We start from the raw sequence: 24,997 nt of genomic DNA, 5'->3' as shown, positions 1-24,997 counted from the left end.
TGGGAGGGCCCCCGCCTCCCCACCCTGCCCCTGAAGTGGAATATCTGGGTGATGAGATTCGTTCTGGCTTCTCCAGCCCACCTCTCTCCCATCAGGTTGAGCTCTGGAAGCAAGGCCAGGCAGCCTAACTTTATTTGGAAGGAGACCGGGAATCATCTTGCTTTTTTTTTTTTTTTTTCATCTTGCTTTTATTAAAACGTTAGGCTGGGTTATCTCAGGGCCGCCCCAGGGAGGCGATGCTTCAAAGCTGACCAAGTACTGCGCTGCTGGCCTACACATTTTAATGAGCGGAGGAGAAGCTCATTTGAGGAGTGGCAGTAACATTGCTCACTGGACTTGGAACATGAGAATGTTGTTCCTACACCTGAGAATGGTGTTCATGAGTCAACTCCTGGGTGTGGAGAATGGCCTCTCATTCCTTCAGCTGACTTGGGACCTGGCAGTCTCCCTACTTGCTAGCATTCTGTCCTCAGCACAATCCTCCCCTCCCTGTCGGCTATGACCACCTACATAAGGAGGTATCAGCCTGGCTGCCTGGCTCTCCCCAAAAGGGAGAAACAGAGGACCGTAGCCTCTTGTTAGGAAAACTGCCTTGCCTCACTCCCCAAAGAAGTGCCAGTGCCCCTATGCACTCTGCTGGGCCCTGTCAGGGGGTGAGGGGAATGACCATGGTCTCCAGCATTTGTTGAAATCTGTGCCAGGAATTGTGCAAAACTCTGCACACTCAATGCACACATTTGAACCTCACACCAGCTCTCTACCAAGCAAGATAACTCTCATTAGCCACATTTTACAGATGAGGAAGCAGAGGCACCAGCAGGCACAAGAAGATATGCCCATGGTCACACAGACCATATGTGATAGACCATGCTTTTCAACACTGCAGCGGAGTGTCAGAGGAGGCCAGGACATTTGGTTCTCAGAAACCTCACAGTTCAGGAGCAAAGAAAACACTTCCTCGTATGGAAAGAGAGTTCTCAGGACCTGCAGAATTGGGTACCAGAAAGTCCATGGAGTTCTATAGGGAAGGCTAGAGGGGACTCAGATGCCTTGAGCTTACTGTGTGTCAGGTTCTATGCTACGGACTTCATATCCCTGACTTCTTTTAATTTTCACAGCAACCCTGTGAAGTTTATTTTACACATATAGGACTGAGGCTAGGAGAAGTTATGTTGCTTGCCCAGTATCACACAACTTACATACAGGTAGTGAGGCTGGGGTTGAACTCACATGCCTAAATCCAAAGCATGTTCTCTTTGCCCGATGCCATGATAGAGGCTCCATTTTAGTGGAGTGGTCAGGGAGGAAAGGCCTTGAAGGGGGTAAGAGGTGAGGAGGAAGAGAGGAAGGAGTGCTTCAGGGCTGGGGGAAGCAGAAGACAAGGAGGTTCTGCGGAACTGCAGGCATTCCAGCAGCCCTTCCCATGAGTGACCCAGGCTCTTTTCGCCACCATCCCAAATCCATCGCTTCCATGTTATAGTTCATGACATGTAGTGGCTGCTGAGGACCTAGTTTCCTTGGTTCTAGGGAGGCGACACTCCCCTCCTGCCCCTCCTCCACCCCGCGCTCCTTGGGTAGGTCATTAGATGTAGTCATCCACAGTGGGTGTGGACCTGTCAGGATGACATATTAACCACGGGATATCCTTGTTTGGAAGGAACCGGATTCATCCCTTGGTCACTTCCGTGCCCTCTGTTTCTCCCTACCTCCTGCCCAATCTAAAATGTTCCCATTTTTTAAAAAAAGATTTTATTTATTTATTCATGAGAGACACACAGGAAGCAGGCTTCATGCAGGGAGCCCGATGCGGGACTCGACCCCAGGTCCCCAGGATCACGCCCTGGGCCAAAGGCAGGTGCTCAACCACTAAGCCACCCAGGCGTCCCAAAATGTTCCCATTTTGTTGCCCGCACCCCCACCCCCACCCCAGGCTCCTGTGAGCAGCAGCTCCTAGTTAACCTAATGGCATCCATACAAGCCCCTTGCACCAGCTCAGCCAGGCTGGCTTTGTGAAGCCTACCAATGTCCACTTTCTCATGTGACCTTCTTTCATTCATTCAACATTTATTAAGGACGTGCTGAGTGCCAGACTCTATGTCAGCACCTGCAGATTCCTGGGTGGATCAAAACAGTTACATCCCCGGAGAGGAGGCACTCACAGACTGCCTGCGTCAACCAGCATTAACAAGGGTGACATGCAGCCATCATCTGAGATCAGGAACTGACTGGAAAGGAACAAGAGGCTCTCAAGCATGAGTGGGAGGCAGCTCTGCAAAGTTGGAAGGAACGACGAAGGTGTTCCAGGCAGAAGGAGCAACGTTTGGCAGAGGCTCAGCAGTGGAAGGGAGGGAGGTGTTCCAGGGTCTTCACCACAATCCCGTGAAGGCAGTTCCCCATTGTTACTGTGATACCCCTTTTATAGGTAGTTAGGGTGAGGCCCAGAGATGCCCCTTTCTCCTGAACTTAGGGCAGGACCCGCTTTGCTTGTAGGCCCTGAGCAGAAGTAGGCCAGGGTTCTAAAGTGTGTTGGAGTGGGGTGGGGGGGGTATCAGAAGGAATTGTGCTCACCAGGGGAAAGTCCTAGCAATGGGAGCCCATTCCACCAAAATCCTGGGCTCTCCTTTGTTTCTCAAGGCCAGCTGTGTTCCTGGTAGATCAGAAGCTATCTGGTTGCAGGAAGGAGCTGGGGAGCATTCTGGGGGGTGGGGATTGGCTCTGGGCTCAGACCATAGAAACTACATCACCAAGTGGAGCCTTCTGTAAGAAAACCTGGGAGCAGCATTGTGCGGGAGAGAGAACAGAAGTTTTGGGGTCTGTCAGACCTGACCATGCATCTCGGTTTCCATCTATGTGACCGTGGGCAAGTCATGTGATCACTCAGATCCCAGGTGCCCTTGCTTGCTAAGTGAGAGTGGCAATATCACTGATGTGCCTTGATGCCTGAAATGCTCATCCTGGAGTCCAGCATGGGGTGAGACCTGAGCAAATGTAGGCTCCTTTATTAGCTGTAGGTGTACAAAATAGGTCAATTTATGATTTACTTAATTTACAAGAAGATTCTTTGTTTTATGAGAAAATTCGCTAACAATTCTTTTGTATTGAGAGCACCTCTTACGATTTGAAAAAATAAAACAATTTGTTATATACAACTGTGATTTATACAGGAGGGCTCCTGTTCACCTACTTCATACGGAAGTAAGCTAAGTGTGTCAGCGTTTACCTGGAGGAACATCCCTGGGTGGGGGGGGGGGGGTGCCACAGGGCTCTGTTCTCTGTCTCTGACCAAAAATGTTTGTCTGCAACTCGGGATTTTGATGTCAGCCTGCTCACATTTACAGGGGATACAGGGAGGACGGAGAGAGAGGGCTTCAGACCACAAGCTAGTTTCCAAAACTACTTTGAAGAAGATTGTACTTGAATAGGCATTAATATATTGGGGTTTTATCCAAGAACTCAGTGGTCCACATGCAGGCAGCAGGAGGCTGGTGTTCATGGAAGCAGCAGTGTGAGGTGTCAGGGTTTGGGTTGCCTGGAAGCTTGGTGGAAGTCCATGTATACGTGACTCTGCACACACCCTGGGCATGCATCCACAGAATTCACGTATCTTAGGATACACTCACACAAGTTCAGGGTTTAGGAAGTGTAGAGGGAGGGGGCAGGGAGAGCCTGCTTCCCTTCTGTCCCTGCCGTGTGTCTGCTCCTGGAAGAGAGGGCTGCGCTCTGGTGCGCACTGTGTGAGAACCGGGTACAAGGAGGGCAGTCTGGACAGTGGAAGAGCCAGGACTGGTTATGGGGATCAACCAGAGCAAGTGGGGAGGTTAGCCTGGAGCAGGGCAGGGGCTGTGTGTGTGTGTGTGTGTGTGTGTATGTGTGAAATGACCTTCTTTAAGAGAGTTTGGTCTCTTCTCTGGGGTCTGGAGGAAGAGCTAGTGGGTTTGGGCAGGAGTGAGCCCGAAGCAGCTTCAGATCAATAGAAGAAAGAATGTCCTGATGGTCAGATGTCCAGAGAGTGAATGGATTGACTGCCTTACTTGTGACCTCTGCATCATCGCTGGATATATGCAAGCACAGGGCAGGGCTCAATGACCTTTTGGGTTCCTTTCTGGTCCTGAGAGTCTGATTCTCTTCTCTGATCGGCCAATACTGGCCCTTCCCAATTGAAATTCAGGGGACATTGCTTTGGTTGCCTCAGCTCCTCTGTTGAGACTCCCATTCATGTCAAGAGGATAGTGTCAGGGCCTGAGGATGGGGACAGGGTGGGCGGTGGTCACTCATTCTAGCAGCCTATTCTCAGCCTTGCTAAATGCTTGCTTGCCATCAGAGACTCCCTCTAGAACCTGAGTACTTGTAGGCCTGAGGTCACCAAGCTGGACACAAAGTCCAGCCTCTGACTTCAAATCGCTTTCCCCTCCCATCTGACCCAGCCTCTGTGCTGGAAGTTGGAGCTGTGGGCAGCATGGGCCAAACTCTGGCATGCCACAGCATTTTTCCATTAAACCTCCCCTTAGCCATGGAAAAGCCCAGAGAACAGAGACTGTTAGACCCATAGCCATAACCCAACTTTGCCCTTTCCTTTGTTTGCCCATGTTAAAGACAAGGAAACGAAGGCCCAAAGAGTGAGAGAAGTTGATCAAAGCCACTGACAGAACCAAACTCCATCCCTGCCCTCTGTCCCAGGGACCCACTGGACGTTCCTCCTTCCTCTGCACATTTCTGCAGAAGGAGGACATGTGGTCCTGGAGGTCCGTGATGGAGAAGTCGCCCAGGAGAGTGCCATATCAGGCATATTCCACAAGGCTTCTAGCTTTCAAAATAGCCTGGCAAGCCTCTGAGTTTCTTCCTAGGAGCTGGGGACATGGCCACCAGCTGGCAGAGGACAGCATGAGGGAGCACTCCCGGGTAGGGATGCTGAGTGCTGACAGGTCTTTTCTCATCACTGCAGTAGTGAGTGGGGCCTTGGTGAGCTGACTGGCCTGGCTGCGTTGGCCCAGCTGAGGCCTGCCCCCCTACCCGTTCGCCCTCCTTCCCCCGTCTCAGCCTCCTCTACAGGCTCCTCCCTGCCTTCCTTTCTGTGGGCTCCCCAGGCTCCCTCAGCTTTCTAGAAGTCCGTGAGGCATAATATAGGGCCCAAGGCTATGTTGGAAACTGGGAGGAGGGATCCCTGGGTGGCGCAGCGGTTTAGCGCCTGCCTTTGGCCCAGGGCGCGATCCTGGAGACCCGGGATCGAATCCCACGTCGGGCTCCCGGTGCATGGAGCCTGCTTCTCCCTCTGCCTGTGTCTCTGCCTCTCTCTCTTTCTCTGTGTGACTATCATAAATAAATAAAAATTAAAAAAAAAGAAAAAAAAAAAAAGAAACTGGGAAGAGCACAGGGGCTGGAATCCGACCTACTACCTCCTGGCTGTGTGACCTTGGCTGAGTCAGGTACCTTCTTGGGCCCTCAGCATCCTCTTCTGTTAGATGGAGGCACTGCTCATACCCGAGCTCGTGTGTGTGTGGCTGCCTCCAGCATCGAGCCTGCTTGGAGCTTGCCAGGATGGCTTCCATCCCTTACTCAGGAGCCATGAAACTCGCGGTACTCTGCGGCTTGGCCCACCAGCACCAGGAACCCAGCCCTTTAAGGGAAGGGTTAAAGCCAGGTGGATATTGGCCAGGATAAGGAATAGCCCCTTCCTAGAGCCAGCACTGCCTTAAGGGTATTTAAGAGCACTTAAGTGCTTAAAAGTATGCCAAAAGGATTGATTCTCTTGCACCTTGTTCTTCTCCTTTCTCCCTGGCCTAATGTTCTTCGTATGGGCAAACCTAGAGGCTCTTGCTCTTGGGGCAGTTGCAAAGAATTTAATTCTGAGGATATCCTAGAACAACTTGATGGATACTGCCAAAAATGTCCCTGAACATACAACTTGACACACTTTTGTGAGTTTATCCCCAGGATAAATTTCTAGCAGGGGAATTGGTGGGTCAAGGAGTTTGCATTTCTCATTTTAATATACGTTGGCAAAAGGCCCTCCTGAAAGAATTCACGTCCCTCCCACAGTGTATGAGACATATCTGTTTCCTCATACCTTCATCAGCCCCAGGACTTACCGAACTTGAATGTTTTGCCACTCAGCTAAAGAAAAATAATGTCTTTGTAGCTCCGATTTCTTTTTTTTTTTTTCATTGACACATGAGATTGAGTGTCTTTTCATGGATGGATTGGCCATTTGTATTTCTTTTTTGGCAAATGCCTATTTACATTCTTGGTCCATTTAAAATTTTTCTGTTGGGTGGTTCAACTCATTACTCTGGATTGTTTCTTAGGTAGTGGAATGGTCTCTAAGGGGGCTTGGAGGCATCAGTTTCCTCTGGGGTTGTGAGTTGGAAGTGAGCCTCTTTACCTCCCACCAAGAAGCTGTCCTGGGTTTGCCCTGAGCTTCCTGGGGTTCTCACTGTTAACAGGTGTGATGGTGCAGCTCTCACCTTCACCCCAATGCTGGACAGTGCATCCGGGAGAGCAGAGAGCATGTGATCATATGGCTTGGTGTTGGTTGGACCTGCTGCTTCTGTATTTAGGGGAGTGAGGTGCATGGCAGGGTGCCAGGGAAGAACCTTGTGTGAGTGCAGATGTATGAGAGCCCCAGAATTTCTTGGAGGGGGCTTGGGCCACTGGGGGTGACATCTGCAATGGGAAGCACTCCATTAGAGAGTATTTTTGAAATAACAAATTCACTGAAGTTGCTTTTGTGATTAGTAGATATAATAAACAGAAAAGCCCAGCTGTTTACTTCCCAGAATAAAGAAGTATAGAAATAAATAAGAAGGATGAAATCAGTAATAAAATAATAATAATAGATTTACCACTTGAACTTGGAGCCGGCCGATGGCAATTGTGGAGGTGGGGCTGTCTCCTTTGGCACCACCAACCCCGGGCAAGCCAGGAGTAAAAGAATGAGCTTCCACATGTTGGCTGTTTGCTGCAGGCCAGGCATGTGCTAAGCACTTTGAATGCATTTTCCCATCTAATCCACACTCAGACTGTCCAAAGCAGTTTCCTCAGTTTATAGGCAGGGAAATGGAGGCTCAGAGAAATTAGATAATTTATGCAAAATCTCACACCAACTAAGAGGCAAAGTTAGCTTTTCATACCAGCAGCTCTTGGACACCACACATTGGACTTCACTGTCTCTTCCGTACACCCTTGACTCCTTGGTTGAGGCTGGAGGGAGAACCCACACATAGGGTGGAGATGGGGGCTGCAGTGTCTGGCTGAGCCTCCCTCCCCCACATTCCCCCCTCCGCCGCTGCAGCCCAGCTGGCATCTCAGAGGACAGGGCTAAGAGGGGTGGGCCTGATTTGGGGCTCTGGTGTGCGGCCTGGGAGGGCTGGAATCTATAGCTCACGCCTTTCCCTGCATGGGCCTGGGTGTGAGTGAAGATGTGGGGAGGGGGCCTGCTCCCTGGAGGTGGGCTCTGGCCAAGTGAAACAGGCTGAGGTCAGAGGGAGGGGGCCGCTCTCCACCAGGGAATGCCTGGATGACGTGACTTTGGGGGGCACTGGGGGAGGAGGCCGGCTGTGTGTTTCTCGTCTCACCTCCAAGCCTGGGCCAGATGGGGAATCAGTGCGGGAAGCCGCGCCAGATGATGCAGCTTCTGGCAGGCTTCCCTGGGTGCCGTGCGTGGCTCTTCTCCAGCCGGCCTGGCAGGGCCCTCCTCCTCCTCCCTCAGGGGACCTGAGAGCGAAGGACATTCTGGAGTTGGCTACGGCAGAGAAGAGGGTCTCCTCTGGCCTCGCAGCAGGAAAGGGCCGGGAGGAGCGGGTTGGGGGCCCCGAAGACGTGACCTGGTACTCCCTTCCCTCATTTCAAATGGCTCTGGATTCTGAGCCAAGTTTGGAGGAGGGAGGGGAGGTTTATAAGGTTTGCTTTCGGATCTGGACCCGGAGAGTGAACTGAGCATAAAACAAAGCCTCAGACTTCTAGTGTTTCATCCCTCTCCTTTTCCAAATGTTGCTTACACCTCATCTGCACCGAATGTCCCTAGGTGTCAGCTGCTCTTTGCACTGCCCAACAGTGAGCAGCAAAGCATCCTATGCCCTGCCAGGAACTGGGGTCCATTCCCAACCCTGAGATCTCTTTCAGTCATCCCACTGCATCCTGACTGTGGTCCATCTGGGGTCCCCCAGAGATGTCTGGAGATTTCTCAGTCTCCAGGTATCCCCTCTCTGCTTACCAGACCCCGTGCATTTCCATACTCTCATTCTCTCATGACCAGCCTGACCTACCCTCCATGCCCCTCCCCACTCCTTCCAGCCTCCTTCCTCATCTCTTTTGCCTTGGGTCCTTAGATCTCTCCACACCACTTCTTCCCTATCTCCAATCCTAAACCACTCCAGGTTCCCCACCTGAGAAACATTTGGCTGTGATCTCTGCATCTCTGCCTTCCTCTCTATTGCTCTCTCCTGCCTCCATCATGCCCTCAAGCCCCAGAGCCAGGGACTCTCAGCTCACCTCCTGGTGCTCATTGCCTTGTGCTTTGGGCTCTGGCCACCCCAGTTACTCCTGGCTCTCCACCCAGCTCCCTGCCAGCCCTTGTCTATGCCTTCTTCTGCTTCTGGCACCCTCCCACCTCTGCCACCCTCACCTTGTCACTTGGCTTACCTTCCTTATCATTATCTTTCACCCTTTGCCTTACCTCCAGCACCACCTCCTCCAGGAAGCTGGCTCAGCTTGGTGCCCCTCCTCTGTATTCCTCCATGATCTTGTATGCATCTCTCCATCATCTAGCTTCTACAGCAAATTATCCGCCAGTACCACTCTTGGCACCAGACTGAGAGCTCCCCTGGGGCCAGGATTGTGTGCAGTAAAACTTCTCACCAGTGTCCAGGGCAGGGCCCAGCACATGGTAAGCTCTCAATACTTCTTTACTGGATGGAACTGAATTTTATCACATGGCGGTGACAAGTCTTTATTGAGGATCTACCATGTGCCCAGTATCCTTAGATATTGTAGGGAAAGTGAGGAAAGTCAGGATAAAATACTTGCTTGCAAGTGGTTTATGACTCCGTTGAGGACAGTTCTGGGAATGAGTTGGAGGAATGGGTACATGTGAAATTGGCAGTCTGGGTCTTTGGTGCTGAAGTGGGTGCTGGAGCTGTGTGTGCCCCTCAGGATTTGGGAAGAGGAAGAAAAGACCCTGGGTAGAGAGGCTAATAGGCCTGGAGTGGGGGGCAAGGGATGGGTGGGACCAGATGGAAGGAGGCTGGGCCAAACACCAGGGTCAGGATTGTGAACAGACAGAAAAATAGGTTTCTAGAGAAGGTGAACAGATTTCACCTAGTTCTGCAATCACTTCCTGTGGATGCTTCCAACATCAGAGCAGGGATAGAAGATTTTAAGTGCAGTTTCTCTATCCTGGAAGCCAAACAGGAGCTGATGGTGTTCCCAGTTTTGCTGCTTGATTGGGAAAGCCTTACTGCACGCCAGGCTCTGCCGGGGCCAGCGAACTCTCTAGGCAAAGAGAGCAAGATGTTTCTGGCATTACTTTTTTCCAGTCGTCTGCAAAAGAGAACCTGGTTTCTTCTTACTGGGCCTGGGAAAACAGGTGCCTTTTAAGCCAGGCACACCTACTATGTGCCGGTGTTGATGATCTGCAACATGGGGCCCAGGGGCCCAGGAGTAGTCTTCTCCAAGATTAATGGACATAACATGACCCCTACCTACACAAGCTTGCTGTGTCACAGATGCAGGGGCAGAGGGAACACCAGGGCTGAGGCAGCCCAGGGAGGCTTCTAGGAGGCAGTGGGTCCTGATTGGGCCTTGAAAGAATTAGACACACTGAGAGGATGGAGAAATAGAGCCTGCCTGGCAAGAACACCCTTAACTGAGAGTGACATCTTTTCCTTTCTAGTATTAAACAGTTTTATTGAGATATAATTCATATACTGTACAATTAACCAACTTAAAGCAAACAGTTCAACAGTTTCTAGTATATTCACAGATAATGTGCAACTGTTACCACTGTCAATTTTAGAGTATTTTGATCATTCCTTTTTGAGGGTAACCCCATTAGCAGTCACTTCTTATTTCCCCTAATGTCACCACCCATGAGCCTTAGGCAACCACTCATCTATTATCGTCTCTCCAGATTTGCCTATTCTGGGCATCTCATATAAATGGGACCATGTAAAATGTGGCCATTTGTGTCTGCTTCTTTCATTTAAGATAATGTTTTCAAGGTCCATCCATGTTTTAGCATGTATCAGTGATTCATTCCTTTTTATAACTGAATAATGTTCCATTGTATGGCTGTAACATATCTTATTTTAAAAAGATTCATTTTAGAGAGAGGGAGGGAAAGCAGGAGGAGGGGCAGAGAGAGAATCTCAAGCAGATACCCTGCCAAGCACAGAGCCTGATGTGGGTAGGACATGCTCTCACGACCCCAAGGTCATGACCGGAGCTGAAATCAAGAGTCAGATGCTCAGCCAACTGAGCTACCCAGGAACCCCGTCACACATCATTTTATTTATCTATTCATCAGTTGGTGAACATTAGGTTGTTTTCACTTTTTGGTTATTATATAATATTTTATAGTACAATGCCACTGTCAACATTTGCATACAAGTTTTTATGTGGACATGAGTTTTCATTTCCCCTGGACAGATGTCTTGGTGACAGATAGTCATATGGTGACTCTATGTGGTGTGTTAAAATTTCTCTACATCTTTGCCAACACTTATTATTCTCTCTGTTTTTGATTATGGCCATCCTAAGTAGATGTGAATTGATATTTCACCATGTTTTTTTTTAAGATTTTTTTTATTTATTCATGAGAGACAGAGAGAGAGAGAGAGAGAGAGAGAAAGGCAGAGACACAGGTAGAGGGAGAAGCAGGCTCCATGCAGGGAGCCCAACATGGGACTCGATCCCAGGTCTCCAGGATCACACCCTGGGCTGAAGGCAGTGCTAAACCGCTGAGCCACCCGGGCTGCCCCTTCACCATGGTTTTTATTTGCATTTTCCTGATGGCTTACAAATTTGAGCATCTCTTCTTATACATATTGGCCATTTGCATATCTTGTTTGGAGAAAAGTCTATTGAGATCCTTTGCCCATTTTTAAGGTGGATTATTTATCTTATTATTGAATGGTAAGAGTTCTTTGTATGTTCTAGATACAAGTTGCTTATCATATATATGGTTTGCAAATATTTTCTCCTGTTCTCTCAATTGTCTTTTCACTTTCTTCCTGATATACTGTGAAGCACAAAAGTTTCTGATCTTGATGTAGTCCAGTTTATTTGATTGCTGGTTTTGGTGTCATGTTTTAGAAACCATTGGCTAGTCCAAGGTCATGAGGATTTGTACCTATATTTTCTCCTAAGATTTGTTTTGGTTTCATCACTCACGTGGAAGTATTTGATTCATTTTGAGTTAACTTTTGTATATGATATGAGGGTGGGTTCCCTTCCAGTTTTGAATTGAGTCAGACTTGAGGTTCCCACCCACCTTCCCATTTGGTGAGCTTTCCTCTTTGGATATAGGTCTCAACTCACATATCCACTCCTAACAGCGGCCTTCCCTGACCATGTATTTAAAGGAGCCACCTCCCCTGTCATCGGTTTCTGTTACTGCACTCCATTTTATCAGACCATCAGAAATGATCGTATGTGTGCCTGATGCTCCCCATACAAACTCCATGAGGATAGACTGTCTGGCTCACTGCCCGTATGTCCAGTGCCAGAGCCTGGCACTCAGCTGGTGCTCAAGCTGTTTATTTGTTGAGAGCGGGAAACTTTCTGTTAAAGGAGCTACTTTCCTAGTGGATTTTGCTAAAACTTTGTGTTTCTGGCCTCAGAGAGTTGGAAGTTGGAGAGCTGAGAGGAGGTCACTCATCTCCTGCCCTGACCATCCCATTACTTCACGAGATAGTTCCTTCCTTCTTTGGCCACTCTGGCTGAAAGCATCCTCTGGACATTGGGCAAAGACCTGCTTTCCTATAAGCACTCATGGTCCACCATCTGCCTTGGGGTGCAACTGAAGTTGAACATCCCATATTCGTGGGCCTTTAAATATATGAAACCAGCTGTCGTGTGTCTCTTGCATGCCTTTTCTGGGTTCAGCACCTCTACTTCTTTCAGCTGTTCCTCCTGGAGCCAAACAGGGCTGGATTCTGACCCCTCACTCACTGATGTAGGTTCCGGGGAGGTGAGGATGGTCACAGGCTGCCAAAGAAAGCGAAACAGCCATAGCTCAGAACAAATGAGTCCCTTGTTTTCTTTTTCCCATTTGAGCTGGTGAATTCCAAAATTGGAGACGGAACTTTCAGAAAAATCACCGAATACATGCTTTCTCACTAGCCCTCTTGAAGGCAGAGCTGACTGTTAATAGTACAAATTATACTATCATATTGCTTTCTGTAATGAGTATTTTTTTTCAGCTAGTTCAGTGCTGTTTTTAGTATTATTTCACCTTAGTGGTTCGCAACCTGTAACAACCAGTAGACTCACCCAGGGAGCTCTGAAAATTACCAGTGCCACCCCATCTTTCAAGATTCTGATTTAAATGGTGTGTGTGTGGTGGTGGGGGTGGGGAGGGTGAGGCCTAGAGTGGCAGTGTTTTTAAAGCACTCCAGGTGATTGTATGTTTTTGCAGAGTTGCAGACCTTGGTTTCAAGGACTCAACATTGAACTTGAAATCCCCTAAAACTCCCCAAGAATGAGCAAACATTGGATTTTAGCAGAATATTTAGGAGATGACATTAGCTAAGAGGACACAATTATTTTATAAGATGGAAATTTTGCTTTAAATTATGAAAGCTGTACAAGTCCAAAAGAAGTAAAAAAGAAATGTATGAAGTGTAAAGTGAAATTATTCTGTTTCTCCTTCTCTTAACCCAAATAACTACTTATCAATTTGTTGCATTTCTTTCCAGACTTTCCAAATATTCATGCATATTCACACATACAAACCCCCCATAACACACCTCTCCCCAAATAAATCTGATTATATTGTACACATTCTGTTTCGTAATCTGTTTTTTTTTCTTTTCTCAGTGTACTATGGACATTTTACCAAAATGACACAGAAAGAGCCACCTTCTTTTTAACAGGTGTATGAATCAGAGTTTATTTGACTATTTTTCTTAATCACTAGACATTCAGTATTCCTTACTTTTTCCCTTAATTTTACAAAAAGTGCTGCCATAGACAGCTTTATATACATAAACACAGACAGCACACACATGCATATGCACACCTACACATACACACACTTGTGTGGATAAATTCTTAGAGGTGAAATCATTAAGTCAAAGGCAATATGAGTAGAAGATAGAGATTGCCGAAATGCTTTCCAAAACGACTGTTCCAGTCTGTCCCCTGCAACAAAATTCCTAATGACAGCTATTTGCCCTGTGTCAAAAATGGAGCTTTGCTGAGCACAGCAGAGAGGAAGGTGTGAGTGTGTCAGATGGTGGGGAGGAAACGCTGGGGTCATTTCCCCTGCACACTGTGTGTGGAGGAGGCCGCTGGCCTCTGGCCTTGCCTGGCTGCTCTGTTTCCCAGGAAGAGGAAGCCAAGCTGTGTGTGTTAACCTTTGTCTTGCTCTCTAGGGTGTGACGAGGGAGTGGGGCACGTTCACAGGATGTGTGTGTCCAGGTCAGCTGGCCCAGGTCAGTCATTGATTTGAGACTGTGTGGAGTGAGAATCCTCATTTCTAACCCTTTCCTAGACCCATTGGGCTATGTCTAAGCCCCGTCGAAGCTCAGGAGTGTGACCCTCTTTTATAGTTCAGGACAGGATACATTGGTTTAAGGTTTCCAGGACTCTAGCTCCTGAAAGTTAAAATGCATCTAGAATTTTTCTTGATTTTCATAATAGGGTAAACCTCCTTCCCCTGATCTGGGCACACTGCCACCCTCTCTGGGCTCCTGGGCATTAGCCAAGATGTCCACTGTCCATTGCTGCCTTTCCATTGGAGCACCTGCTGGTGCAAGGTGGTCAGACCTGTCTGCTCTGATAAGCTGGCTTGGAACCAGAGGGTGGTGGCACAGTTGAGGGACAAAGGTACAAAGGTTCAACCATGTGCTTTCAGGAACTCTGAAAAGCATGGAGTGGGGACCACATCCAGAGCTCTAGAAACCCAAGGTGGGTTTCTTTCAAGACTCAGGGCTAATTGGTGCCTCCAGAAACTTCTAGGGGAGAAGCTAAAATTCTAAGTGCAAAAGGCCATGCCAGGTACTTTGAAGGCAATGGGGAGCGGGGGTGGAGATGAGAAATGAAGGTCACAGTTATTGAGCAGCTACAGTGTCCCAGGCACTGGGCTTTTGTGTTCTCATTAATCCTCACAGTGAGGCAGTTATTAGCACCCTTATTTTATGGATGGGAAGTAAGGCTCAGAGTGAGTAATGACTTTTCATGGAGCCGATCTGATGAACTCAGATCATGTAAAATAGAGTGCTGGTCCCCATGCAGCCCTCCTTACCTGCCTGCCACACGGGTGACTTCAGGACTGAGAGATCACCCACCCATGAAGCAACCCTTCGACAGAGCAGCAGATTGAAGCATGAGGGCAGACCTTTGTGGCAGGGACTCTGCCTTGTTCTGGGTAGTCTGGTGTAGTTATTAAGAGAATGAGGTGGTCAGGCTATTTAGTCAATGCCACATTCTAGGCCAAGCTCCATGACCTGCCACCACCAGTATGACCAGGTAGATCCATTACCTCTCTAGGTGTCTACATTGACTAGAGATAATAACAAGGATTAAATGAGATGATCTGAATAAAGTGCTTAGCAAAGCCTGGAATGCAGTAAGTGCTCCATGAAGTGGGCCTGGCTATTACTGTTCTTACTCATGAAATCGATAGTGTGTGCATATAAGAAAAAGGTGTCTAAGAACAGACTCTCTTTGCTGTTTCTCTTCTAGTTCTGGGGATTATATACACAGAGCTTTGACAGCTGAACCTTCTTTTAAGGTCTGGTCCGTGTAGGGTTTGTAAATCCTGGGAGCTCCTACTTTAGACACTCATTTCCCCTCCAGGAAACAAGAAATAAAGAAGAAAAAAAGCCTCCGACCCAGACGGGCCTGCCACAGCTCGCCCAGTCTTTCAGTGGGCTGCTCCTGAGGACAGCCATTGTCGTCCTGGCTCCAGACAGCACTTAATGTTTGTGCTTCTGCTTTCCTAGGCCAGTGCTGGTTCTGCTACTGGTGTGCACATGTGGGGGTGTGTGCGGGTGTGTGCACGCACATGTGCACATGTGTGCATCCTCATCCATCAGTGGCCCTGTTTCCTACTTCCCATTCTCCTTCTGCTCCAGTTCCTGGTGTCATGGTTCATGTGTCAGAGCAAAGGGAAAGAAGTTGGTTGACACCATCTCTATTCCTGGGTATCTGAATAGCTAATGTTCATTAGCTATTAATGTTCATACCTGCCGTGTGCCAGGTCCTGTGTTGAGTGCCCCATGTCCATCATCACATTTAATGGGAAGCTCTCATTATACACCACACTTTGCAGCTAAGGAAACTGTGACTAAGAGAAGCTAAGACACTTGCCCAAGCCCACACAGCAGAGAAATGTTAGAGCTAAAATTTAAACTCATCAAATGTTTTCAAAACTGTCTTCCTCTTCCTTGGTGCCAACACTGCCCTTGGTCCTTTCTGAGCCTTACTTTTTGGCACCCCATGACTCCATCTTGCTGTTTCCCTACTTGATTTTGTCAGATTGAGATATAAGGGCCTGGAGGTTGGGTCATTGCCTCATCTTTAGCTTGGCACAAAACTGGGTACTAGGTGAGCATTCACTCAACATTTGTTGGTTGTTTCATTCCTTCACTTACTTAAGGGACATTAAATTAATATCTCTTAGGCGTAAAGTGTCATGCTGAGAATTAGGATGCCATAATCTGCCTTCAGGGAGCTTCCCTTCTAATGGGGAGATATAGGGTTAGCTCGACGAATCCTCGCAACAGCCCAAAGGTGAGGTGACTCTTGTTATCTCCACCAGTAAGTGTAGATACAAATAATATGGAGGCCTTTTCCAGACTCTCTTGCCTACCTAGTGCCCTTCGACTTAAATTAGTAATCAAGGCCCAACCATGATCCATGCAGACAATAGCAGGCACCCACACTGAGTGTGATGGGTGCCCACTAAATACTCTTGAAGGTGTTTGATAAGGTACAGGAGCCCGCTGACTGTCCCCTCTCCAAATCCCTTTAAAAAGCCCTTCATCCCAGATGAGGGCCATGTGGTGCAGACTGGCCGTGGTGGCAGTGGCTATGTTTCCGTGGCTGGGGGACAGGTAGTTCTGAGAGAAGCATTCTGCAGCTTTCCGTGGCTGGGGGACAGGTAGTTCTGAGAGAAGCATTCTGCAGCACACGCCCCGTCCCTCGCAGATCCTTCCTGGGGCCGCTTCAGCTGCATTTACTGTGACTGGCACATAACCACGAGGTCCAGAAGGGCCTGGAGTAGGTTGATCTGAGGACTGGCCATTAGCCCTGTGGCCAGTGCGTACACGTACATGCTGGGGTGGGGGAGGCACCCTCCACGTCCAGGCTTCTAGGTAGTGGTTGTTCCCCAAATCTGCAGCATCACCATCTTCCCCACCCCAAGAACAAGCACTCACCCTAGAGGAGGGTTTGGAGTTTTAATAGGGCCGTACCCTGAGAGTAAGCAGAAACTTTAGTCAGGTAGCCACAGGCTATTAACCTTGATCTTGCTGGTGGGGTTTTAGGTTGGCAAAGGGCCTTGCACTGAGCCAGCTGTATTTGTAGTCTACCCTCAGACACAAGGGATTTGCTTCTGGGGGCGAGGGGATAGTCCCCAGGTGTTGCTGCCAGTGGCCTCTTTGGTGCTTCCAGCCCCATGGATTTTCACTCAGTAGATCTGTCAGTTAGGCATCATTTCGGTATGTCCTGAAAACTGGCAGGTCTGAGGAACTCCAGGGCTGCTAGGGAAGATGTTTACTGCCCTTGCAGCTGGGAGGGACATACTCAGCCGTGTGGAATAGGCAAGGACACAGCATTAGACAGGAACAACCCTATGCTGGGTTGTTTTGAGCCAACAATTAGCAAATAAAGGCAGATATAATAACTAGCTAATTGTAGGAAACAAACTATGGGTGCTGCAAGAGATGGGTACAGACTTGCTAGGCTAGTGGACCCAGGTCAGATGCTGGATTCTGGGGCTTTCTGTCTGGGTACAGTCAAGAGGAGTCATTGACACCATGGCCTTCACTGCTTCCTGTGGGACTCAGTGGGCCCCCTGCAGGGAGGATGGGGGCATTGGCCCAACATTTGGTATAGCTGCTTACACTAGGGGCAGCAGCCCTGGGGGTCCTCTACCTTACCAGGTAGTTTGGACCTCAAGGATTAGTCTGGCCTAGTTTGCAACTGATGTTTGGCTCCTCCTCTCCCTGGAGTAGGGCATAGTACATGGGACCCTTGAACCGAGGGTTAGAGCTGACTGGTACTTAGGAGGGCTGGCGTCATCTTCTTGGAGAACTTGGCATGATGAACTGCTCTGGCCAGAAGCCAGAGCAACAATCATGTCCCCAGATGTAAACTCCCCTTTACTGGCTGTGTTCATTCAGACTTCTGGGGCCAAATCCTTTAGTATTTGTTCTCAAATGTTAAGCCATCTAGAAGATTTGCGGGGAGTTGAAGAGCTGAGTCCTGAGGAGGCATTGAGACCTCAGGACTCTAAAAAGCAGTGACAGCCCACCCAGGGGAACAGGGTGCTGTGTTCTGGCCAGAACCACTGTGTATGCATTAGAGTAAAGCACCCCTTTCTCTGTGTGCCTGCAATTTCCAGCCAAGTGTACAGTTGGCGGTGCAGGGTGTAGGTTGGATTTCAGCTCCTACTTGCCCCTTGGCTGAGCAGTCTTGTGCAACTATGAACAACTTGTGCAACTGTATGCAATGGTCCTAGTCCCAGCCACCTGATGCACTATGGTGTGAGCAGGTGAAGGAAGACTGTCATTGAGTTTCCATTTGGCTTGGGGCCAGGGAAGCTGGCAGAGGTCCAGAGAAAATAAGACCTTCCTTAGTAAACTGAGCCACAGTGCCACGAAGATATAGGGTTTCTTCCATAGTTCCTAACTCCTTGCCTCTAACCGTACTTTTTGTCAGCACAGGAGCAATAGATATTTATTGGCACTTTCCAATTAAACGTGGGATAGGTCCTAGGACTTCTAAGAATGGTTGCACCATATCTTTGGGTTGTTCATTGGTCACAGCCCCGGTCTGATCCTGGATGTCCCTCCACGGGAACAAGGCTGGGCTTCATTCTCAGTGCTCTGGAGTTAAGCTGTGAGTCTGATTTGCATCATGGCTATTTTCTTGTTGAAAGGAGCAAGACTTGGAAGCTGTGGAAGTGTTGGAAGCCTCAAACATTTCTGGGCCTGGTGAGCTGAGTGGATGGAAGGTGGCCCAGAGTGAGTGGGCTGGTGGGACCAAGGCATGATGCTGGGTGTCTCCCAAGAGTTTCCGCAGTTGTATCTGTGGTGGAGACCCTGATCTGTAGAGGGTAAGCAGGGCAGGTGGATGTGAGACTGTGGAGCTGCCTCTCTGAGAGAAGCTGGACGCAGTTGCTGGTCAGCAGGGAGGCCTCCTAGAGGCCTGCCATCTGTCTGAAATGGCCAGAAATGGGGGAAATAGAATCCATGGGTTTTTAAAATCCAGAAGTAAGGAAAACGCCACCCAGGAAACATAACCCCAAGTAAAGTGTGGGGCAGCAGGATGTTTAATTGCAAACCTTTCTTGAGAACCAGCTGCAGGGTAATGTTATCTTGGCTGCTCCTGCAGCTAGAGGAGAATTTATCTGGGCCCCTCACGCAGTCCCAGTAAACAGAGCTGGCTTTCTCAGATGACCTCTGCCCTGTCCCCTTCCCCTACACCTGCTCTTTCTTGGGGGGTTTATTGCTAGGGTTTCCAATGCTGACAGGGCCAGCTCCGAGAGGCTTGAGGAGCTCATTGTGGGAAAGCAGATGGGCCAAGGGGGAGGGATGGGTTGGGCTGGAATTTTGCATATCCATACTCATCTGGAATGATAATCTAGGATGTTTAATGTTTGGAGGAAAGCAGACAAGTCCTTGAAAGAAGCTGCCCAGATGAAAGAAAGGGGTCTGGAGACTGTCCTCAGATTTCTGGGATTCTATTTCCAGGAGGTCTCTGATCATTTCCTCAATTCTTTTTTTTTTTTTTTTTTTAAGATTTATTTATTTATTCATGAGAGACATAGAGAGAGGCAGAGGGAGAAGCAGGCAGGCTACCTGCAAGAGCCTGATGCGGGACTTGATCCCGTAATGTCAGGATCATGCCCTGAGCCAAAGGCAGATGCTCAATCGCTGAGCCACCCAGGCGTCCCGATCATTTCCTCAATTCAAGATTTAGACCGTTTGTCCAGGAGGGAGGCTGGGGGGCCTCTGGTAAATCCTAAAAGTCTGGGAGAACCCGGGATGGGGTTCATTTCCACACTGCTGCACCTGAGTTGCCTCATGCTTGCTCATGGGGTGGGAAGTGGGGTACAAGATGTTATCAAGAGTAATCGTTCACCCAAAAAGGAAAGAAATGTGTTTTGAGGGGAAGCACAGTGTATTGCAGCCTGGTGGCTATGGCCAGCAAGGATCACAGGGACAACTTCTGCAGCCCTGCCCTCTGGCTTTTCTCCAGAGGCTTGTCTTTGGTGTGGGTTCAGATCAAGGTTTAGATAAAGAGATAGTTCTCTAGGAAGGGAAAAGACTATTTGGAGGGTGACGGGGGTGGGGTGGGGGGGTGGGGGGGTGGTACAGAGGGGAGGGGTGCTCTGGTGGTGCACTGGGTAGCCCTAGCCTGGGAATTTCAAGATCTGGGCTCCTGTCTCAGCTCTGACACTAACAGGGTGAGCACACTTGCCATGGTAGCCAGCATAGTGGGGCAGGCCCGGCAGCCCCAAAACTTGTGCCCATCGAATAGAAGAGGAGCCTGAGGGTCTGAGAGTCTGGGCCAAGGTCTCACAGCCAATAGGGATGGCCCTGAGAGTGAAACCTAGGTGTGACTGACTCTAGAGCATGTACTTCTTCCTTAGCAAATCACCATCCTGGGTCTGAGTTTCCTCCTCTGCAGAAGGAGAGGCCTCCCAGCTGCCAGAGGCTGGGAGTCTATAATTAATTCTCCCTGGGAGGTGAAGGGAAGCCCCTAATTACTGAAGAAGATGAAGCATGGGTCATGGTAAGCCCCAGTTAAGCCCTTACTCCAGGCCCTGCTTGGTTGGCCAGGGAGAAAGGCTGCTGTCTAATGGTCTGCAGGCTCTCTCCTGGGAGGGCACTGCCATTTGGGACCTCCTTATAGTGTGTCTGCCCAGGCAGAGGTCAGGAAGGTAGCACCTGGCCATGTATAGCATCTGCTCCCTTCCCGGGACCTGTGTGAAGGGTAGATGTAGCTGGCAGGATTTGGGGGTCAAGGAGCCAAGAGTCAGCAGGGGGAATGGGGTAGGTCATAACCCCAGTGAAAACGCCAGAGCATCTGGCCACAGTCAATGAAGCCACTTGTGTGTGAGGGTTCCCTCTGCATTTGTCTGGTTTTGTAGCATTCCTGACCACTGACTTCTGTCTGGGCCCTAAGTTCTGTCTCTTCTTGCTCTCATAATTGATGTGACTCCCCCATGTTCCGCTAGGCTTATCCCCTATGCAAGGGGTACAACAGACTTTTAGGCCACCCAAAGATTTGTTAAGAAAGGGGCACCTGGGTGGCTCAGTGGTTGAGCGTCTGCCTTCAGCTCAGGGTGTGATCCTGGGGTCCTGGGATCGAGTCCCACATCAGGCTCTCCACAAGGAGCCTGCTTCTCCCTCTTGCCTATGTTTCTGCCTCACTCTCTGTGTCTCTAATGAATAAATAAATAAAATATATTTTTTAAAAAGGATGTCTTTCAGTCCTGATTAAGTATTTTGATTTAAATATCCACACTCTGAAATTTACATATAGGAAGCTAGTCCAGTGTGATGAAGAGCATGGTGTTTGGGCTCAGCCGGACCTGGGTTCAAATCCTTTGCTCTATATTTTACTAGCTGTGTGACCTTAGGCAAGTTACTTAGCTTCTCTGAACCTCAACTTTCTCCTGTATAGAATGGAGATAATAATGGCAGCTACATCACAGATTAAATGAGTAAATGCTATGAGTGCTTTACACTGTGCTGGCACGAAGTGGCCATTATCTAAATGATTTCTACCTTTTATCGTATGAGATATATGTTTATATCCCTATCTATTATAATAGTAGTTTATTTTGAGTTTGTGAACATAGGGATGGCCTTTCGCTTTGTGTTCTTTCTTATCAGGATCACATAAAACATGTCATCAGTACCTCATGTCAGGGTGGCAACCCTCACTGTTTGCTTTGTTTTATGGCCCTCTCCTTGGTTTCTATTCAGAATGAACATTGCCCAGAGCGAGGTGACCTCTGTGATGGGGCTCGGGTGGGGGAGAGGGGATTGAAGATTCAGAGCTCATTTGCTTAGAGGTTAACTGAGTAGCCAGACATAAAGCCCTGTATCCCTATGTGCAAAACCCTTGCTGTGGACTGTGTTCCCCCCAAATTCATATATTGGAGCCCTAATCCCTAGCATGATATTTGAGGTAGGGCCTTTGGGAGGTGACTAGGTTTAGATGAAGCCATGAAGATAGAGCCCCAGTAGTGGGATGAGTGCCCTTAGAAGACGAGGAGGAGACTAGAGCCCCTTCTCTGCATCACATAAGAATACAGCAACAGGGTGATCATCTGCGAGTCAGGAAGAGGCTCTCACCAGAAATCTTGATCTTGGATTTGCAGCCTCCATCACTGTGAGAAATAAATGTCTGTTGGTTAAGCTGATGGTATTTTGTTACAGCAGCCTGAACAGACTAAGACAGCCCTGCTCCAGGTATCTGGAGAATTCAGCTACCCTGATGCCAAGGGATCTAAATGCTCCTGCTCTTTGCTAGCATTCCTTCCTTCTCACAGGGGCTGAGACCCCTGGCTTCACTGGACACTTTGTTCTCACTGGTGGAGTCCCCACAGATCTACTGAATCAGAATTACTAGACAGGTGCCTGGAATCTGAGTTTTTATGAAGCTTGCCAGGAGATTTCTTTTTTTGTTTGTTTGTTTTTGTTTTCTTTTCTTTTCTCTCTCTCTCTCTCTCTTTTTTTTTTTTTTTTTAGATTGTATTTATTCATTTGAGAGAGGGAGAGAGAGAGAGAGAGAGAGAGCATGATGGAGCTACAGGGAGAGGGACAGAAGGAAAGGGAGAAACTAACACCCCGCTGAGCAGAGAACCCAATGCAGGATTCCATTCCAGGACCCTGGGATCATGATCTAAGCCAAAAGCAGGCACCTGACTGAGCCACCCAGGTGCCCTTTGCCAGCAGATTCTGATGGACACCCTAGCAAAGGAATCATAATTGTGGATACAGCCACTCAGTCTCTTTGAAGTAGGGGTCTCACTGTGTCTCAGTGCCGTCCCTTAACCTCAGAGATGTCACAGGAGGCACCAGAGGGGAAGTTCAGCAGAATAGCCCTGAGAGCATTGAGGGGACCCCTCCCTCTCACTGTGTCTTTGGTGTGTGTTCAGGTACAAGAGACAGAAATGATAGGGACAGTAGGCCAGATTGTGGGGCAGGGGACTTTCTCCTCCATCCAACAGGCCTGCCCATCTCCTGGTCCAGAGAGCCTTCCAGATTGGGTTGAGGCACCAGCCTTAGAGAGCCTGAGTACCAAGTGAAGGTGACATTAGGAATGGGGTCCTGGAAATACCTTCATTTCAGACAAGTTTACAAATGTTACATACACTAACATCTGTCCTGCAAATCCACCTCTCATCCAGAGGGTCAGTTTGATTGTTCAGTGCAGTAAAATGTTTTCTGAGCACCCAATCCATTCTGTGCCTGGCTCTGAGCTAAGACGTAAGAATACTGGGATGAATTGCACATCTCTGAAATGCTTATGGTCATCTGAAGTGCTTGACAGAGTGGGTTCTGAGGATCAACTATAGCAGAAGTGATTTGTTAAAAGTATAGATGCCCCATTTTAATAAATGTACCACTTAAGCAGTGGGAGAGGGCAGTGGGTGTATGGGAACTCTGTACTTTCTGTTCAATTTTGCTGTGAACCTAAAACTGCTAAAAAGCATGCGGGTGGCTTAGTCTGTCTTCGGCTCAGGTCATGATCTTGGGGTCCTGGATTGGGCCCCATGTTGGGCTCATTGCTCAGTGGGTAGTCTGCTTCTCCCTCCCTGCAATGCCCCTCTCCTCCTGCTCATACTCTCTCTGTGTCTCTCAAATAAATAAAATCTTAAAGAAAAAGCCTTTATAAAACAAAATGAAATAAAATGTAGATGCTTGAGTTCTGAAACCCCAGATCTACTTATGCAGAATTTCAGAGAGTAGGGCCCCAGCATCTGCAATTTGGGAAGACCTTTTATAGAATCTTATTCACTTAAAAGTTTGAGAACTAGTGGAACCCCAGTTTATGTTTGTTATATAAAATACATATAAATGAAAAGAAGGAGATTAAAACCACTTGTAATTCTGATTTTCTAAGATAATCATCCTTAGCAGTTTACTGGATATTTAAATAAATGTGTGTAGCATCTACATACAAATGTGTATAGTGGGGATCCCTGGGTGGCGCAGTGGTGTGGCACCTGCCTTTGGCCCAGGGCGCGATCCTGGAGACCCGGGATCGAATCCCACATCGGGCTCCCGGTGCATGGAGCCTGCTTCTCCCTCTGCCTGTGTCTCTGCCTCTCTCTCTCTCTCTCTGTGACTATCATAAATAAATAAAAATTTTTTAAAAATTAAAAAAAAAAACAAAAAACCAAATGTGTATAGTGGTATGTGACACTGCTGGGTCATGGGGACAGACGTAAGAATGGTCCTGGCCATCGGGCATCCACAGTCATGTTAAATGGTGCCTGGTACAGCTTGAAGCTCAGCCTTAGTAACCCACTCATTTGCTCTTACCTTTTCTCCACAGGTATACATCATCAACGTGACCTGGTCCGACTCCACATCCCAGACCATCTACCGGAGGTACAGCAAGTTCTTTGACCTGCAGGTAAGTTGGTCTGAGTTCAGATGGTACCCAGTTTCACCTGTAGTAGCCTGAGTCTCTGGTGGGCTGGCCTCTCTCATGTCCTCACTCATCTGAAGAACCCCTGTCAGAGCTCTCAGGGTCAGCAGTAGGTCAGAGCAGAGGGACAAATGAGGAAACCTCGCCTGTCTAGCTGAGCTTGGCTCAGTTTTGGATATTGCAAGCAGACACCGGGTTTTGTTGGCTTCCTCTGATGGTTTTAACAGTCAAGCTTTGTCCCCTTCCTTTGCCTGGGGGGGTAGGAAACCAGGGTGGAGAGGCAAGAGAATGGCTGTGGGTGCTGTGTGCATGAGCAGACATGTAACTATAAACATCCAGGGTGAGACGCAAGCCACCACATCATTGTAGGCAAAGAAAAGCAAACACACAGGAGAGACAGAAACAGAAAATAAGCAGTTTCTTGAGCTACATACACAAACTGGGCATACCACTGTGTCTGTCTAGCCAAATGAGGCTCTTGCTGCCCTGTTTGTACGCTTGCATGGTGTGTGCAACTCTCTAATATACACAGACATGTTCATACAGCTTCTCTTGCAGTCACCTCTCTTTTTGCCAACTAATTTGGTTAGACTTCTTTTGGTTACAAGTGATAGTTTTATACTCCTACTGGCTCAGACAAATAGGAAACTTGGTTGGAAGGATATACCAGGGAAAGCCATGCAGTTGACCAAATGGTGAAAAGGAGAGTGAGTTACTCTCCTCCAGAAACATCTGAAACCACAGCTGCTGTCTCTCTCTCTCTCTGTGTCTGCTCTCTGCTTCTCTCTGGCACTGTCCTCAGATCCCTGAGGAACTTGGCTCTCAACAGCTCCCAAATTTCATATCTTGTGCTTCCCAACACCAGAGAGACTGACTATCCAAGCTTCAAGTTGAAAAATCCCAGGGAAGACTTGGATTGGCCTGATTTGGGTCAGGTGCC

General features: G+C 48.5%; 1 protein-coding gene across 4 annotated transcripts in view; it reads left to right on the top strand.

Annotated features, from left to right (window-relative positions):
• The window catches only part of SH3PXD2A (SH3 and PX domains 2A), a 235,288-nt gene that overhangs the window by 30,107 nt on the left and 180,184 nt on the right, over positions 1-24,997 (top strand). For all 4 annotated transcript variants that reach the window (XM_025467099.3, XM_025467100.3, XM_025467098.3 and 1 more), the window contains exon 2: positions 23,962-24,042. In XM_025467099.3, the coding sequence (XP_025322884.1) occupies positions 23,962-24,042 (81 nt within the window). The remainder of the gene's footprint in view (positions 1-23,961; positions 24,043-24,997) is intronic.

The sequence above is a fragment of the Canis lupus genome, chromosome 28 (assembly GCF_003254725.2).
Source record: "Canis lupus dingo isolate Sandy chromosome 28, ASM325472v2, whole genome shotgun sequence".
NCBI classification, from domain to species: domain Eukaryota; kingdom Metazoa; phylum Chordata; class Mammalia; order Carnivora; family Canidae; genus Canis; species Canis lupus.
This window is presented reverse-complemented; position numbering and strand designations above follow the sequence as displayed.